Source organism: Rhinoderma darwinii, chromosome 1 (genome assembly GCF_050947455.1).
Source record: "Rhinoderma darwinii isolate aRhiDar2 chromosome 1, aRhiDar2.hap1, whole genome shotgun sequence".
NCBI classification, from domain to species: Eukaryota; Metazoa; Chordata; class Amphibia; order Anura; family Rhinodermatidae; genus Rhinoderma; species Rhinoderma darwinii.
In genome coordinates, this window is record NC_134687.1 from 158,066,470 (window position 1) to 158,086,024 (window position 19,555).

The 19,555-nt window shown below is 41.1% G+C and overlaps 1 protein-coding gene across 1 annotated transcript in view; it reads left to right on the top strand.

Annotated features, from left to right (window-relative positions):
• BBS7 (Bardet-Biedl syndrome 7) overlaps positions 1 to 19,555 on the top strand; it is a 69,641-nt gene that overhangs the window by 37,811 nt on the left and 12,275 nt on the right. Inside the window, exons 11-14 of the mRNA XM_075860496.1 lie at positions 1,395 to 1,497; positions 12,228 to 12,420; positions 18,222 to 18,296; positions 18,380 to 18,445. Of these exons, the coding sequence (XP_075716611.1) occupies positions 1,395 to 1,497; positions 12,228 to 12,420; positions 18,222 to 18,296; positions 18,380 to 18,445 (437 nt within the window). The remainder of the gene's footprint in view (positions 1 to 1,394; positions 1,498 to 12,227; positions 12,421 to 18,221; positions 18,297 to 18,379; positions 18,446 to 19,555) is intronic.

Consider the following 19,555-nt stretch of genomic DNA (forward strand, 5'->3'; position numbering starts at 1 on the left):
TGTGTATGAGGCCTTAGTGTGTAGATATTGCTGTTATATGCTTGTTATGGCGCCCCCTGGTGTTCTTTTGATATTTTTTTCTTAGAACATTCACCTAATGTGTTCAGTGCCGATGGTCACACATGCCCAGTAGCTCCGTTCCACCGCCAAAATCCTCTTGCATATGGATGGTGGAGTGACTCCAGCTATTGTGCAGCCCAGACCATAAGAATTAGTTTCCTAGAAGCGGCTTCTTCTAACACTGAATATATTCGTTGGACATTCTGAGGGAATGAAAAGAACACGAGGGCACCATGACAAGTATGTAACAGCAATATCTAAACATTGGAGCATGTTAATCATTATTTTTATTATTTTATTTTTCCATTTGGAAAATTATGTTTTGCATGATCTAAAAGAGAAATTGCACATTTCATTGTGGGACAACACCTTTTTAGAACATGGTTTTTAGAATAACATGTTATGGGGAAAGTGTGAATTATGTGAAGGTAGTCAGTAACCAAAGTCATTTTAAGTATTAAATAATACCGTTTATTAGTAGACATCAGGTATGGCAGTAGTGAAGAACGTGACTCCTTGTGTTATGGAAAAAATATGGTCAGTGGCAGCCTCAAAAATTCCCATGCTGTACACAAGAACTGTTAGAATCTATTTCTGGACATCCAACTCTGAGTAAAGACAGAACAAAAAGAAGCTTCATAGGGCATCATCTGAGATTAAAGTAAATCTTTCTTTTTAAAGTATAAAGTTCTCACCTTTTGGTGCTGCGCTTGAGGCCCCAACAACCTTCTGAGTTTTTAGATTAGCTGCAGTTCTCACCTGGATTTACATTTGTCAGTAGATCTGGCGTCTTCAATATTCCATAGAGGAGAAGAGGATATCAATTTGCGGTGCTCCACTTCTGGTTGAACACAACAAACTGGTTGGATAAGGTTCAAGCGAAACGGTCAGCAACTATATGCGGCCCTCTCTGATTTCAGTGGTCTGTCGCTTTATGTGTTAATGTCATGTCATTTTAAAGACTTTTAAACATTGCAGCGCGAGGCGAGCTCTGTGAGGAAGGAGTCCGGCGTATTCATGATCTGCCGCTCCCCATGCCCCGCCGCTGCTGATTTACAGCTTTCTCCCTATTCACTCTAATTGCTAATGAATACGACGGTCTCCTTCCTCCTAGCACGATTTTTTTTTTTTTCGTTTCACTCTACTTTGGTACAGTGGAAAACAATACTGAAAAGATAATGCTTATGTGATAGTCATATTTTCACAATCTTGACTCAATTTGGATAAGATTGTGTCTTCTAATACAAGAACATCGTTTTTTTTATTATTATTATTTGAAATGTGGTTTAATATTTTTATCTCTGAAACAACACTTTCCTTTATGTGTCTGTTAGGGTGGGTCTCTGGACTTACTACAGAACCGACTCACAGGGAAGCTGGTCCAGGTGAGGAGCTGAAGATGAGCCAAGAAATGCAGACCAAAATAGCATCTCTCAGGTCAGAGCTGGTAAATATATCAGACATTAAAAACTTTTAATAACCTTATGCCCTGGTCACATCCGCGTCGAAGGTTCCATTGTATATTCCGTTGCTTATTCCGTTGTTTTTGCTGGAACAAAATAGTGCGGCAGCCACCAGGGGGTGCTATTACAAGCAGATAATTACCATATTTCTGCGAGGAATTTATTTTTTTAATAAAACTTTCACAAAGTTACTCTAAAATGTATATTGAATTTATATATTGCCGTTTTCTATTGATAGCACAACCCCTTTAACCCCTTCCCGCATATTAATGTAACTATACGTCCAGATGAGCAATAACTTTGCGCACCTAGATGTGCAGTTACATCTGCACTTTGTGCAGTTAACTGCGGTTAACTTTTAGAGTGTCTGCCCTTACAAGGGACCTATCAAAGCGGTCACTTGTCGAAGATCGCTCCGATTGGTTAGTCTGTACAGACTAACCAATCGGAGCTTAGTAGTACAGTAAAACTTTACGACAGTCTGTATCGTTGTTGGAAGGAGAAAAGTTAAAAAAAAAACAAAACACATTAACCCCTTGATCACAGTTTCACCTACCTTTTTTAGCTTTTTTTTTTTTTTTAATTCATAAAACACTAAAGTAAAGTGTTCAGTCAGGGTCAATTGTGTCGGTCAGAGTCAGACCGTTCGTGTCAGTCAGTTTGTGATTGTCAATCACTCAGCATCAGTCATTGTCTTTTTGTCAGTGAAAGTTAGTGTCCTAAAACAAAATAAAAAATAGTGTCAGTGTGTTTTATGTTAAAAAAAAAAGTTCTATATTCTACATTTGTTTGTACACAGATCTCTATAGTATACAAGTATACATATATACATTTACTGTACATAAAAAAAATTGCCCGCAGAACACATACTGCAGAAGAGGTGTATGATGTTCGCATCAGACACTGTCCTCCTCAACTGACACCGAGGGACCTCCTCGCGGTCGCAGGAGGGGTAGTGTTCAGGTTACACCTGAACCTAATTGGTTGCCCTTAACCTCCTACACCCCCCAAGTACCGGACTTTACTGCTGCTGCAAGGGTCCAAGTACAGACAGCAGGGCTGTCAGAAATATAATTTTTCCAGCTCTTCTTTTCTGACAGCCTTGTTGAAAAAATTGTTGAGCAGATGAATCTTTGTACTCAACAACTTATTGCTGCGAACCCCAGCACTTTTTATGCCAGGCCATACAAGTGGCATCCCAACAACAAAGCAGAAATGCTGCAATACAAGGGGCGTGGCCTGACTGGGGATGTGAAAGGACGCACGGCGTGTTAGCTCCTGCTAGAGATCCTTCTTTTATCCTGTTTCGGAGCTCTTTACAGGGTACAATTTGTACAGCCTGCCGATACTTACCTGGGTGATCATTCCTGCTGGTTTGAAGCCCTGTTCTGCCGACATCGCGGCCATGACCTGTCGGAAACAAGATGTGGCGGTGGAGAGGGAAAGCCAAGATGGCACTGGCGCCTCCTCTGCAGTCGCACGTACAGCGGCCTCTAAACTGGCGGGCTATGCGAGACACATCTGCCACGCCAAGTAAGCCTGCACTGCCCGCGGAGACTCCTAAACATACCTCGGTTCCCACGCTGGAGGTGCACACCGAGGTGAGCGCTGATGAGACTTGTGACGGCCTGTTACTGGGACTATGTACTCAGCCTGAGGTGGGTTCCTCCCTGTCAATACCTCCTCCTGCATGGCCTGTGCTGGGGAAGGGTGAACCCTCCATGATTGATGTCTTTCTGGCCATCACTAAATGCAATACCACGCTGTCTTCCTTGTCACTGCAATTGGGAGGTGTGAGTGAGGATGTGGGGCTTATTCGCCATGATTTACAAAAGGTCTCAGAGCGGATATCGGCGGTGGAGGGCCACGTTAGCGCGACCGAAGACGCCATTTTACCCATGCAAAGGGATCTTTTGAAGCATGACCGTGCCATTTTGAGTTTACAGGCTAAGGCTGATGATTTGGAGTACAGACTCTGACTGAATAATATCCGATTGGTGGGCTTGCCTGAACGCACAGATGGTAATACCCCGACTGAATATATTGAGACGTGGCTGAAATCTATTTTTGGTGATACAATTTTGTCGCCCATGTATGCTGTGGAACATGCTCACATGGTTCCCATCAGACCACTTCCGCCAGGGTCACAGCCCCGAACTATTCTTGTCAAGCTCCTGCATTACCGTGACAGGGATGCCATTCTGAAAGCGGCCAGAGATATTAAAGATGTCACTTTTGATGGTCATCGTATAGCATTTTTTCCGGACTTCTCGACGGATATCCAAAAGAAACGTCTTCTATTCCAGGAGGTGGTGAGGCGCTTGCGTACTCTCCAAATCCCATATGCGATGTTTTATCCTGCGAAGCTTCGAGTGGTTGCCTTGGGAGAAATGCATTTTTTTGAGAACTCTAAAGATGCTGTGAGATGGCTCGACCGCAGTGAGCGTCGTATTCGTGATTCAGATGGATAGATGGTGGAACAGGCTTTGATATATCTGCTAATGTTTTTCCAGGGAGCCGGTTGCTCCGAAACATATGTGCTCCTTTGATGCTGATTCGACGGAGTTCCTTTGAATCAAGGAGTGGTTACGGAACGCTGTACAGGGTGGGGCATTTATATGGATACACCTAAATAAAATGGGAATGGTTGGTGATATTAACTTCCTGTTTGTGGCAGATTAGTATATGGGAGGGGGGAAACTTTTCAAGCTGGGTGTTGACCATGGTGGCCATTTTGAAGTCGGCCATTTTGTATCCAACTTTAGGTTTTTCAATGGGAAGAGGGTCATGTGACACATCAAACTTATCGAGAATTTCACAAGAAAAACAATGGTGTGCTTGGTTTTAACGTTACTTTATTCTTTCATGAGTTATTTACAAGTTTCTGACCACTTATAAAATGTGTTCAAAGTGCTGCCCATTGTGTTGGATTGTCAATGCAACCCTCTTCTCCCACTCTTCACACACTGATAGCAACACCGCAGAAGAAATGCCTCCCGATCTGACCCCCTTAGACTTTTATCTTTGGGGTCATCTGAAGGCAATTGTCTATGCTGTGAAGATACGAGATGTGCAGCAACTGAAACTACGGATACTGGAAGCCTGTGTTAGCATTTCTTCTTCATAACTCTATACAATATATAATTATTGGAGTTTATATTCCGACACCCTTTAGTTATGATGTACTCATAAAGGTTTTGAATTTTACCAGCACTAGGCCAGGTATACCTTTTTATCATACTAGGAGATTTTAATAATTATATTCATCCTTACTGGGACAAATTCAATACTGATGGAGCTAGTGTGCATAGACCCATAACTGCGTTTGGCTCTTTTCTCCATGAGGTGATGCTGCTGGATTTATGGAGACGGAAACATATTCATGATAGGCATTATTGTTGTTTCTCTAGCTCGCATAATAGCTTGTCCCGTATAGATCTCGGATTGGGCCCTGACATGGTAGCCTGAGCGGTTGTAACTGCTGAATACTTACCGCGGGGACTTTCTGATCACTCTCCCTTAGTATTGGTCATATCTTTGTCCCGAGGTCCTCAAAATAATAGGACATTGTGGAGGTTGAATGCCTTCTGGTTAACTGTTATGGTATGGAATGCTATGAAAGCTACGCTGAGAGGGTGTTTGATTCAGTTAATTATCAGGGTCAAAAGGAAAACTAGAAGGTTGGGTGATACTCTTAGAGATAGGGTGCGACAGACTGAGGCATCCCATATTATGGATAACTCCACTACATCTTTGGCTAATTGGCTCAAGAACTATTGAAAACTCATTTATTGGAAGTAGTTGCAAATAAGAGGATGTTTCAGACACACCGTTCTTATGCTGAAGGGAAGAAAGCGAGACATACACTACTGTTCAAAAGTTTGGGGTCACCCAGACAATTTTGTGTGTTCCATGAAAACTCACACTTATATTTATCAAATGAGTTGCAAAATGACTAGAAAATATAGTCAAGACATTGACAAGGTTAGAAATAATGATTTTTATTTTAAATAATAATTTTCTCCTTCAAACTTTGCTTTCGTCAAAGAATGCTCCATTTGCAGCAATTACAGCATTGCAGACCTTTGGCATTCTAGATGTTAACCCCTTAATGACCGGGCATGTTTGTACCTTAATGACCAAGCCAGATTTGTCAAATCTGGAATGTCTGACTTTATCAGAGAATAACTCTGTGAAAGTTTTGAATATCCAAGTAATTCTGACAATTTTCGTCACGTGTTGTACTTTATTTTAGTGGTAAAAGTAGACTGATACGATTTGCGGAAATTAATTAAAAAATAGAAAAATGGAAGAAATTTTGTAAAAATTACCATTTTCCCCTATTTTTAACTGCAATATGTCACATATGTACACAAATACTGTACAATTTTTTGTAATTAAATATATATTTCTATCTCTTTACTCTATTTTGGCAGCACTTTTGAAAAAATAAAATACATTTTCAGCAATTTAGAGGACTTACAAATTGAATAATAATTTTATAAATTTTGAAGTACATTTTGTTTTCCTGCACCAAGCCAGGTTTTCAGAGGCTCATAGGTCTCAGAGTGATGGAAACCCCCACAAATGACCCCATTTAGAAAACTAGACCCCTTAAGGTATTTACCTAAGGGTATAGTAAGTATTTTGACCCCACAGTTTTTTGCTAAATTTTATACATAGCAGGTGAAAAAAAAAAAAATGTCACTTTTTTTCATAAAAGTATCAGTTTGAAGACAAATTTCTTTGTAAAGCGACCATGAGAATGAAGAAACACACCACAAAATCTATCACCCTGTTTCTCCTGTTTTCAAAAACATCCACATTGTGGCCCTAATGCGCTGCCTGGACACACGGCAGGACCCAAAAGGAAGGGAGCACCCGGAGGCTTTCAGGACTCATATTTTGCTTGAAAATGTTTTAGGCCCCACTGTACATTTGGAGAGGCTTTGAGCTGCCAGAACGATAGAAACTCCCCATAAACTACCCCCTTTCGAAAACTAGACCCCATAAGGTATTTATCTAGGAGTATAGTTAGCATTTTGACCACACAGGTTTTTCGCTAAATATATTGGAATTAGTCTGTAAAAATTAAAATGTCCTTTTTTTCTGAAACAACATAGAAATTTTTATTATTTACAAGGAATAACGAAGAAAATGCACCCCAACATTTGTAAGCAATGTCTCCCGATTACGACAATACCCCATATGTGGTAATAAACTGCTGTTTGGACCCACAGCAGGGCTCAGAAGGGAAGGATTTATGATTTTGCTGGAATGGTTTTCGGTGCCATGTCGCATTTGGAAAAACCTTCAAGGAATTTATCTAGGGGTATAGTGAGCATTTACACCCCACGGGTCTTTTGCAGAGTTTATTGGAATTAGGGCACGAAAATGAATATAAAAATTTTTTCCACTAAAATGTTGCATTTTCTCATTTTTACAAGGGATAAAGGAGGAAAAAAAACAAACATTTTTTATAAAGCAATTTCTCCCGAGTACGGAAATACCCCACATGTAGTCATACGTTTTTTCATTAGAAATTAATTAACCCTTTATTTTAGATTTTCACTCCCTGCTTTCCAAGAGCCATAACTTTTTTATTTTTCCATCAATAGAGTGGTGTGAGGGCTTATTTCTTGCGGGAGGAGCTGCAGTTTTTATTGGTACCATTTTTTGGTACATAAAAAGTGATTCAAAAGTTGTATTACATTTTTTTTTTTAGAGCGAAGGTGACAAAAAAAAAAAAAACTGCGATTTTGGCGGTTTCAATTATTACATTTTTTTAAGGTGTGCACTGTGCAAATTAAATAATGGTATATTGTAATAGTTTGGACTTTTACGGACATAGCGATACCAATTTTGTTCATTTTTTTACATTACTTTAGAAGAAAAATGCGAAAAGGTGTTTTGTTTTTTTAACTTTAAAAAAAAAAATTCTCACTACTAATAACTATAATTCTTATACACATTTTATTAATCAATCCCCTTAGGGGACTTGATCCAGCGATCATTGGATCACTGGTACAATATACTGCAATACTAATGTATTGCAGTATATTGTTATTCTTACAGGCTTCTGTAACAGAGCGATCGCTGTACCTGTCCGTTAGTCCCGGGTGTCAGCTGTAATACACACCCGACACCCGCAGCTTATGGAGCGGGCTCAGCACGTGAGCCGGCTCCATACATCAACCGCCGCACCATGACGGGCAATTAAGTCCTAGTGCGCAAAGGGGTTAATGCGCAGCGGATGGTTCAAAGTGAAAATTGCAATTTTCCACTGATAAGCCATTTTAGTGCATAATATGTTGTGCCCAGTGTGTGCCACAGAAGACAAATACCTCATAAAACGTTAAGCGGGTTCTCCTGGGTATGGCGACGCCATATGTGTGGGCGCAAACTGCTGCTTGGGCACGCTGCAGACCTCAGAAGGGAGGGAGCGCCATTTTGCTTTTGGAGCGCAGATTTTGCTTGCCAGTTTTTCTGTTTTGGGATTCGCTGGTATTTCAGTTTATAATGTGGGGGGCATGTGTAATCTGTGCGGAGAACATCAGGGCATAATAAGGGGGTATAATAATGGGGTAAATAAATAATATTTCATAGATGTGTGGCCGGTGTCGCACTGATAAATGGCGCCCGATCTTACCCACTTTTGGACACTCTGCACATTTTGCATCGCTATATTCTGAAAGCCAGAACTTTTTTATTTTTTCACCACCGGAGCCCTGTGAGGGCTTATTTGTTGCGGGACAATCTGTCGTTTTCATTGGTACCATTTTGGGGTACATGTGATTTTTTTTGATCACTTTTTATTCAATTTTTTTGCAATCCTGAGCAAAAAAACAGGAATTCTTACACCGTTTTTTAGGTTTTCTTTTTGCGGCGCTCACCGTACGCTATAAATAACATTTTTACTTTATTCTGCGGGTTGGTACGATTACGGCGATACCAGATGTATATAGGTTTGGTCCTTTTTTTTAGCGTTTGCACAATAAAATGACTTATTTATAAAAAAAAAAATTCTGTCTCACCATATTCTGAGAGAGATAATTTTTAATTTTTTTAGTCAAAAAAGCTGTGTAAGGGCTTGTTTTTTGCGGGACGGATAGAAGTTTTTATTGGTACTATTTTCGGGTACATGCGACTTTTTGATCACTTTTTATTCCTTATTTAGGGAGCGGTGGTAACCCAAAAAATTGATTCTGTCGTAGTTTTTTATTGATTTTTTTTTTGGGGGTGTTCATCGTGCGGGAAAAATAACATTACAGTTTTATAGTTGGGGTCATTACGAACGCGGTGATACAAAATATGTGTACTTTTTTAACGTGTTCATTTTTTTTCTATAATAAAAGTCTTATTATAGGGAAAAAAAGCATTTAGTGTTTATAGAACTTATAACTTTTATTTTTACACTTTTTTTAAAACATTTTTATTACTTTTTTTTTTACTTTTTTCACTTGTCCCACTAGGGGACACTTAGACTTGCAGCTTTGATCGCTGCTAGAGTACATTACACTACACACGTAGTGTAATGTACTCTGTCATTGTGACGTGACTGTCACACTGACAGGAAGCAGAGGAGGAACGGCCGGAGGCTGTTCCTCCGAGGCTTCCGTACATGGCAACCCGGAGGTCATTATCTGACCTCCGATTGCCGTGACAAGCATCGGTAGCCCCCACGATCACTTCGTGGGGGCTGCTGATGTGCTTCAAACCACTTAAATGCGGCGACGGCAATCCGTCGCCACACTTAAGGGGTTAACTGCCGAAAGCAGCGGCGATGGTCCGCTGTCCGGCGAGACTGATGTCTCAGCTGTCTAGGACAGCTGTCAGCGCGCGTCTGTCACTCTGTGTTTACACAGAGTGACAGTTTGAAATGCGGACGAAAATGAACGTCATGGTGCGGGAACTAGCAGCCGACCATGACGTTCATTTTCGTCCTTGGTCGTGAAAGGTTTAATTTGCTGAGGTAATCGGGAGAAATTTCACCCCATGCTTCCAGAAGCCCCTCCCACAAGTTGGATTGGCTTGATGGGCACTTCTTGCGTACCATACGGTCAAGCTGCTCCCACAACAGCTCTATGGGGTTGAGATCTGGTGACTGCGCTGGCCACTCCATTACAGATAGAATACCAGCTGCCTGCTTCTTCCCTAAATAGTTCTTGCATAATTTGGATCTGTGCTTTGGGTCATTGTCCTGTTGTAGAATGAAATTGGCTCCAATCAAGCGCTGTCCACAGGGTATGACATGGTGTTGCAAAATGGAGTGATAGCCTTCCTTATTCAAAATCCCTTTTACCTTGTACAAATCTCCCACTTTACCAGCACCAAAGCAACCCCAGACCATCACATTACCTCCACCATGCTTGACAGATGGCGTCAGGCACTCTTCCAGCATCTTTTCAGTTGTTCTGCATCTCACAAATGTTCTTCTGTGTGATCCAAACACCTCAAACTTCGATTTGTCTGTTCATAACACTTTTTTCCAATCTTCCTCTGTCCAATGTCTGTGTGCTTTTGCCCATATTAATCTTTCCCTTTTATTAGCCAGTCTCAGATATGGCTTTTTCTTTGCCACTCTGCCCTGAAGGCCAGCATCCCGGAGTCGCCTCTTCACTGTAGACGTTGACACTGGCGTTTTGCGGGTACTATTTAATGAAGCTGCCAGTTGAGGACCTGTGAGGCGTCTATTTCTCAAACTAGAGACTCTAATGTACTTGTCTTGTAGCTCAGTTGTGCAGCGGGGCCTCCCATTTCTCTTTCTACTCTGGTTAGAGCCTGTGTGTGCTGTCCTCTGAAGGGAGTAGTTCACACCGTTGTAGGAAATCTTCAGTTTCTTGGCAATTTCTCGCATGGAATAGCCTACATTTCTAAGAACAAGAATAGACTGTCGAGTTTCACATGAAAGCTCTCTTTTTCTAGCCATTTTGAGAGTTTAATCGAACCCACAAATGTAATGCTCCAGATTCTCAACTAGCTCAAAGGAAGGTCAGTTTTATAGCTCCTCTAAACAGCAAAACTGTTTACAGCGGTGCTAACATAATTGCACAAGGGTTTTCAAGTGTTTTCTAATCATCCATTAGCCTTCTAACACAGTTAGCAAACACAATGTACCATTAGAACACTGGAGTGATGGTTGCTGGAAATGGGCCTCTATACACCTATGTAGATATTGCATTAAAAACCAGACGTTTGCAGCTAGAATAGTCATTTAGCACATTAGCAATGTATGGAGTGTATTTCTGATTAATTTAATGTTATCTTCATTGAAAAAAACTGTGCTTTTCTTTCAAAAATAAGGACATTTCTAAGTGACCCTAAACTTTTGAACGGTAGAGTATGCTTGCTATGGTTGCGAGAGCACAGTATGGCCAAACATACATTGCAACAATACGAAATACTGATAGTATACTGATATCCGGTAATGCAGCGATAGCAGATATGTTTAAATCTTACTATGCTTCTTTATATAGTTCACATGTTCAGGTGTCTGAGGCACAACTTGAGACATACTTATCTGGTATCTCATTGCCACCCTTGTCATCTGTTGATAGAGAATTTTTGGAGACCCCATTGCAGTTGGATGAGTTGCAGGAGGCAGTGGCATCTCTAGCTAATAATAAGATAATAACAAGAAGATGGTCTTCCGGTGGAAATTTTTAAAAAATTGGGTGACGTACTTTTGCCACACCTTTTGGATGTTTTTACGTCAGCTGTTAGAGACCAGGGTTTACCTGACACTATGAGAGAGGCAGTGATGCTTGAAACCTGGTAAAGATCCTTTGCTTGATGAATCTTCTAGACGGATATCTCTCTTACCAGTAGATATTAAAATCATCGCTAAGGCCATAGCCGTTCGCCTCTCTAAGATCATTACGACGGTAATACATCCTGATCAAACTGGCTTTATGCCTCAAAAGTCTACAGCTATAAATCTTAGAAGGCTATTTTTGAATTTACAACTTCCAGCTGATAACTCCGGTAAACGGGCGCTTTGGTCCTTCGATGCATCAAAAGCCTTTGACCGTGTGGAATGGGCGTATTTATGGGCAGTACTTAGGAAGATGGGCTTTGGGGACTCCATTAATGATCTCATGGATTAGGATGTTGTATGATAGGCCTGTGGCTAGACTTAGGGTGAATCATTTTCTGACTGATATATTTCCATTAGGTAGAGGTACACGACAGGGATGCCCGCTTTCTCCACTGCTCTTTGCCATAGCTATTGAGCCGTTAGAGGTTTTGATCCAGGGTTCGGTCGATATTGTCTGGTTTTTTCATGGGGAACAAGAGGATAAATTGTACGCTGGTAACATGTTACTGTTTTTGGAAGATGATGTTGACTCCTTGGATGCCGCCATGTCTGCTATTGGAGAGTTTGGTCAATTCTCTGGATTGACCATTAATTGGTCCAAGTCTGTTCTGATGCGGGTGGATGATACACCCACACAGGTGACATATGAAGATCTCCCTATGAAGTGTGTCACTTCCTTTAAATATCTAGGTGTTGAAATATCCATGAAAATGGAGGATTTTGAAAAATGTAAATATTGTGCCATTGTGTAGAATGCAGTTGACTCCTAGCAATATCTTCCATGGCATTGTATTCCCTGCTTCAAATTCACAATGCATAGTAGTAAGGTATAGTAAGGTAGTACAATCCTATAAATTCTGACGCTTTTTTTGTATGTCTATATTTAGGGCTGATTTGGAGCAGCTTCAGTTCAAAGTTGTTCAGGAGCGGGAGAGATACCAGCACACCTCTCAGTCTACTACAGCAGTCTCTGCCGTACCTGTATTTAGTATCAATGACAAGTTTACACTGAATAAAGATGATGCCAGTTACAGCCTTATCCTAGAAGTGCAGATGGCTATTGACAATGTGCTAATACAGGTTTGTTGTCCGTAAATAATGGATTAAATCAAATCTCAAAGATATACACGGGGGGGATATTGCATTGAATTTTATATTCCAACACGAGGATTGTACTCCCTGATTTAGGGACTTTTTTTGTTATTTTAATATACAATCCTTGTCAGGACATCCCTTTATAATACCAATACAATACCATCATTATGGTTTAGCGACAATAGAGGGAGAGTCTGAATGTGCAGCTTTTTGGGAGGAATGCCTCCATGTGTTTGTTTATTTTGGAGAGGAATATCCCTATTAGTTAGTGTGTGATATACTGTAGGAGAAATGTCTCCGTGTGTCTTCTGATTCGGAGAGGAATACCTCTAAGGGTATGTTCACACGGCTTATTTTCAGCTGTTTTTCGGGCCATTGAATGATTTCAATGGGAAAATCTGTGTTTTGTTCCGACGGGGTGTTTTTTACACGGCCGTTTGGAAAAACGTCCCGTATAAAGAAGTGCATGGCACTTGAGTCGTTTTTGGAGCCATTTTTCATTGTATCAATAGAAAAACAGCTCCAAAAACGGCTGTAGAAAACGCATCAAAAAAAGTGTTTGATGCTTAAAAAACGGCTGAAAGTCAGAGACCTTGAAATCTGCTCGGCGTTTTACAGACGTTTTTTGTTTTGCGTGTGAACATACCCAAAAAGCCTCCATGTGTTTGTTGAGTTTAAGAGTAATACCGACTGTGTAACATACTACCGTAGGAGACGTCTCCAATGTTCATATAGTCTGCTAAAAAACTGGGAGGAATGCCTACATTTTTCAATATTGAGAGTTTCCATTACCTTAGATAATTTAGAGTAAGTCGGGTCTCAATTCTTCTAGGAGGAATGCCTCCAGTTACCCTAATAGTTGTCTGTTCGTTATGTTCACACGCAGTGAGCAAAAACGTCTGAAAATACGGAACTGATTTCAGGCGAAAACAGCTCCTGATTTTCAGCCGTTTTTTTTAACAACTCGCATTTTTCGCTGCGTTTTTTACGGCCATTTTTGGAGCTGTTTTTCAATGGAGTCAATGAAAAACGCCTCCAAAAACGTCCCAAGAAGTGTCCTGCACTTCTTTTGACAAGCCGTCATTTTACACGCCGTATTTTGACAGCGACGCGTAAAATAAAGGCTCGTGGGAACAGAACATCGTAAAACCCATTGAAAGCAATGGGCAGATGTTTGTAGGCGTATTAGGGGCGTTTTTTCAGGCGTAATACGCCCAAATTACGTCTGAAACCACTGGGAAAGGTCTGATACGCTTAACAAAAAACGTCTGAAAATACGGAGCTGTTTTCAGAGAAAATGAAGCTTCTTTTCAGGCGTTTTTTGAGGCGTTTTTCATAGTGTTCAATGGAAAATCAGCTCCAAAAAACGCCTCAAGAAGTGACATGCTACTTTTTACGAAGCGTCTTTTACACTCCGTTTTTTTTTAAATAGAGGCGTAAGAAGACGCCCCGCGTGAACTTAATGCTGTTTTTCCCATTGATTTCAATGAGCAGATGTTTGTAGGCGATCTGCTAAAATGCCCCGAAATACGCCTGAAAACACTGCGTGTGAACATTCCCTAAGGAGCAGGGGAATGAAATGGACTGTTATTCCTCCCAATTGGAGAACTAACTTTAATTCCACAAACAAACATATGTAAACACTTTCTCCTCTCTCCTCTATAAGCTAGATCTGCTGTTCAGCAGATTCAAAATATAATATTCATATTTTCAAAAATAGGGGAGTCCATGGATTAATTTTTAACTCACTTTTGTATGTCCTTGATGGGGTTTAGTTATAATTCTTTTAATGTATATAAATAAAGATTGATCAATTCTCCTGTTAAATATAGGAATAATTGCACAGTTAGTGGGACCAGATGCTCGTGTTTGAACACCATATAACAAGTTACATTAAAATTGGAAAAACTCACCTGAAAACATCATTCTTTATTGTAGACCTTGAATATGTCTAATGTAAAAATAAATTTTTTATTTTGCCATCAATGTAGCTCTCTCTCCTGCAGTAAAATTGCAGCAGAAATCACAGCGAAAAAAAATGTGGCTTAGATGGTAAATATTAACCACTTCCCGACATATGACATACAGTTACGTCATAGCCGGGTAGGGGAAGTATGGAGCGTGCTCACGGAGTTACAGCCGACACTTCAGAGTAACTAGTGGCATCGCTTAACTTGTTAAATGCTGCGGTCAATAGCGACCGCAGCATTTAAATCGATAGAAAGAGGGGGCGGCCCCCTCTAACAGCTCATCGCGCCCCCCGCAAGGCAATTGCGGGGGGGCAATGGTTGCAATGGCTGCATGAAGGCCCCCAGGTCCGCCATCTTTGTACACCTATTACGCCGGGCTTAATAGATGACTGTCAGAATCACGATATACTGCAATACATTAGTATTGTTCTTTTGATCCAATTTCTTTGTGTCAGAGTTTAAATCCCCACTACTGTCCACTGAATTAAAATATAAAGGAATTACAATAAATTGTACAACGCATGGATGAAGATCATAAAAATATGTTTCTCGAAAATATACTTGGGGGACACAGCAACATGGATATAGGTCCTTGCCACTAGGAGGCTGACACAAGGCAGAAAAAGTCTTGGCAGGCCATACCCTTCCCACAGACACTGGCTAAATCCGTTTGTACAAACGCAGTAGTCAAAAAACAAAACATAAACAACAACATGTCTATGGTCCTGTGAGAAAAAAAAACAACATAACAGCCAGAACAAAAGGTCCAGTGCCTGGAACAAACCACAAAAGAGGTCACGATTTGTGTTCTCAATGAATTCAACGATAAAAAGATTTTACGGTGAGTACAAAAATCCCACTTTCTCAGTAATATGATTAGGGGACACAACACAAGAGGACGTCCTAAAGCAGTCCCAGAGGGTGGGAATAAAATTAAAGGAAAGTACAGCCATGCGACCTGCATAACGCACAGCTGCCTGTGACCCAGCCTGGCACCAGAGAAGGCTAAAGAATGAATCTGGTAAAATTTGGTGAAGGTGTGCGCCAAAGCCCAGGTAGTAGCCTTGCAGACATGAGCAACGCTTGATGCCTGACTTCTCAGGAGGCACCAACAGCCCCTTCAGAATGGTGACCTGAAGGGAATGAACTTTACCCTTGGACTGATAGGCTTTCAAAATCACAGACCGAATCCAACGCGCAATGGGGGCCTTGGGCATTCCCAGTTCCTTGTGTGGCCCTTCAGGAATAACAAAGAGCGAATTGGAGCGCTAAAACGACTCCGTCGTAGCCAAATAGACACGGACTTCTCTTACAACGTGAAAGCAGTGTAAAGTCCACTCCCTCAGATGAGAGAACCAATACGGCAGGGGAAGCTGTCCAATAGACTGAGCGTCATGTGTCGAAACAGGAGGCGGCGCAAATCACCATAAAACTTACAGCCTAGACCTGAAGCAAGTCTGGAACTAAATTTAAGAACCCGACCTGCGGCTGACGAAATGAGCTACATGGTGCTCGGTCAATCCCTGCAAGAAGGCATCATTTGGTGCCAGTATTAAAGGGAACCTGTTACATTGAAAATGCAGTCATCATGTTATAGAGAAGTTTACCGCTCAGACGGCACTGGTAACAGTCCAATATCATTCAGTATGGACTCTCTCCCAGAAAAATGCAGTGGACAGTCCGCAATCCAATGAGGGTGTGGATGGTAATTCTTATCCTTGTAGTTCCACCAAGCTCCTTATCGTCTCTCTCCACATTCAAAGAACTCCTGGTAGGAAAAGGATCTTATGTCTCTAATAGATGGAAAAAGGAAGACACATAGTGCAACACCCTCTGAAAAAAGATTGCTCCACGCCAAGTTTAATCCATACTCACAGAAGTAACAAGAAATAAAAGCATCAAGGTAAGTAAAAATCTTTAAAATTTCTAGGCGGCACGCCAAACACTCTCGCCCGACCCTGGGTTTCGCCCTTCCGGCTTCCTCTGGGGATGACCCTACACATTGTTGGACATCCTTCCCTGTAGAAGTGTGAATAAAGATAGCTGTCAATCAGTGATTAGGACCACCCACTGGACTACGAAGCCCAGAATGAGCAGAGGTTTAAATGAATAAATTAAAAGTTATACTGAATCTTTTGCTGAAAAACTATATAGAAGTTTGCTCCGCTCCTTCTGCTCTATAAACCTGCTGCCTGCAGATTGGTCTGCGTTTTCAACCTGACATGTTCGTTTTAAGGCTGGGTTCACACGACCTATTTTCAGACATAAATGAGGCGTATTATGCCTCGTTTTACGTCTGAAAATAGGGCTACAATACGTCGGCAAACATCTGCCCATTCATTTGAATGGGTTTGCCGACGTACTGTGCAGACGACCTGTCATTTACGCGTCGTCGTTTGACAGCTGTCAAACGACGACGCGTAAAAATATAGCCTCGTCAAAAGAAGTGCAGGACACTTCTTTCAGACGTAATTTGAGCCGTTCTTCATTGAACTCAATGAAGCACAGCTCAAAATTTACGGCTGTCAGAGAAGCCTCTCAAAATGCGTGGAGGAGCATTTACGTCTGAAACGAGGCAGCTGTTTTCTCCTGAAAACAGTCTGTCTTTTCAGACGTAAAAGCCTGCTACCGTGTGCACATAGCCTAAGGGAGATGGTTCCCATGCACAGAAAAGTTAAAGTTTGTCCGCATACTATGACTTTTGTGTTGCAGCTTTGTTCCTTGCCCTCTTGTCCGACGTTCTCTAGGTAGGTGGCCCCTTCCCTAATAAAGTGTTTGCCCCTTGTCTTTTAAGGGCCACCAGGGTGGATTATGGGAGAGCGGGAAAAAAAGGTATCCTACTTACCCTCTGGAGTCTTCGGGTGTGCACAGGGTCACCTCTTCAGTAACCTCGCACGTAAGGTGGTGTCCCTGGCACTATCTGCAGAAGCAGACAAGTTAGGTGTTCAGTGGTGAGGGTAATTCAGTGCAGAGAACTGCCTGGTGTCCCGGTACCCGCAGGAGGTTGACTAGGCTGGTGGCAAGGCTGACAATCCATCTGCAGCTAAAGAGAGAAATTCAATAAAAATAATAGCGGCAGACCTGAAAATCAGGTCATGTCTTCCTCCTATGGACACTAGGCTAAAACTGATTTAGCCAGTATCTGTGGGTAGAGCATGGCCTGTCTGGGCGGAGACCAGACTTTTCCTACCTAGTGTTACCCTCGAGAAACAATGTTTCTGTTCTTCATCCATGCGTTGTACAATTTGTGTGAATTACTACGGATATGGGGGATACTGAATGTAATTATTTAAGTTGAACGCCGACACATAGAAGGGGGATGAAAAGAACAGAAGACATTGATAGGAAATAGAGCTCATGAAAGAAGGGCATAGCATAGGGACCTTTAATATTTGCCATCTAAGCCAAATTTTTAACCGTTATTTTGAAGCAATTTTACTGCAGTAGAGCCAGGCATGTATGGCATTTTAGCAGTGCAGTTTATGCCAAAATCTTGCGTAAACTGCTTAATAAATGTAAGCCAACGTGTATTCTCTTTTAGAGAACTAGAAGACCTGTTCTTGGTTCTAAAGAAACTGATGCAAAATACCATGAGAAAACAATATTAACCATCTATTACCATAACTGTTTCCATAATAAAAGTTGATCAAGGTTTTCCATTACATAACCAGGTGAAAATTATACAACCTGAATTTATAACTAAATCCCAGTTTTTGGATGTTTCTCATTCTGAATTTGATCATGTCTTTAAAGTTCGGTGTGTACTAAGTGGTCACGTATTGATTTATATATCACTGATGGTCTTAATATTTTCAGAGTGATGTTCCTGTTGACCTGCTGGATGTTGACAAGAATTCAGCTGTTGTGAGTTTTAGTGGCTGTGACAGTGAGGTAAGGACATACTTACAGATGAGAGGATTATATTTTTATTTATTACCTGTTTTTTTTTTTAACTTATCAAATTTGTCACACAGCCAAATGGAAATTTCCTCCTTGCTACCTATCGCTGCCAGGCAAACACCACCCGACTAGAATTGAAGGTAATTTATAAGATAAAAATCAAGTCTATTACCTCACGATTTTACTAAACATGGTTTTACATGGGCAGATATTCGTGTTTACCCATTATTTACGAGTGCCGATTGACAATACAGCTTGACGATGGGCGTTCGCTTTCTCCATTTAAACTGAGCAAGTCGGGGGATCATTACTACGATCATTCGTCCCCATACATTTGCATCTTTTCGCCAGCACATCCCCGTTACACATGGAGATGTGCTGCCAACTAGCGACCATTTTTATGGCCTCCTAAAGATCCGATCAGCCGATGAACGAGTGTTTGTTTGCTAGTGCATCGCTCATTCACCTGATCATTGGCCCATGTAAACGGGCCTTAAGTCTTTCATAAATGAGAATAATGCCTGACACGATATAGTCTATTTTGAACCGTTTTATTCTAAGTTTTCCATGTATAGAATATTTAGAATGTAACTTATTAAAAGAACTGTAATATTACATGTTCACATTTATTTCTCTTATAAGCTTTCCCAATAGTGTGGACTATTAACTGTTTCACTGCCTGGACAATTTCTGGAAATATTCACACTTTTGACAATATATTTTTTTAAAACTATACTCATTGCTGTTCCATTTTTTGTTATGGCTCTTTTGAGTCCCTCTCAGAACATCCAGAAATTATTATAACCGCACTCTAGACCAAAGAGTAAATTAAATCCTGGTGAGCGCTTTCCAAGAGGTCCTGCCCATTAGGGCCTCCGCTACAGACAAAAAGCATGCTTGACAAAGGCTTAATGTTAGCCGAAATGTTGCATCTCTGGATTAAAATCACTTGATTTTTCCCAACATATGTAGTGGTGCTGCTTCCCTTCACTGCTTTTCCTCTCCGAACATCCACTTAATGTGTCCACTTCAAGCGGTCACACATGCCCAGTTTCTCAGTCCCACAACCTGAATCTTGTATACGGGTGGCAAAGTACTATTATGCAGGCTGGACAGTAAGAATTGGCGCACTAGAAGTGGCTTCCAAAATGACTGTTTTCCACTTCCGGTCATCAGTTAAAGTGGAAAGATCCGATTTGGAAAAAAAATTGCTTCCCTAACGAGTGAAATTCACTTCAAGAATATGAACA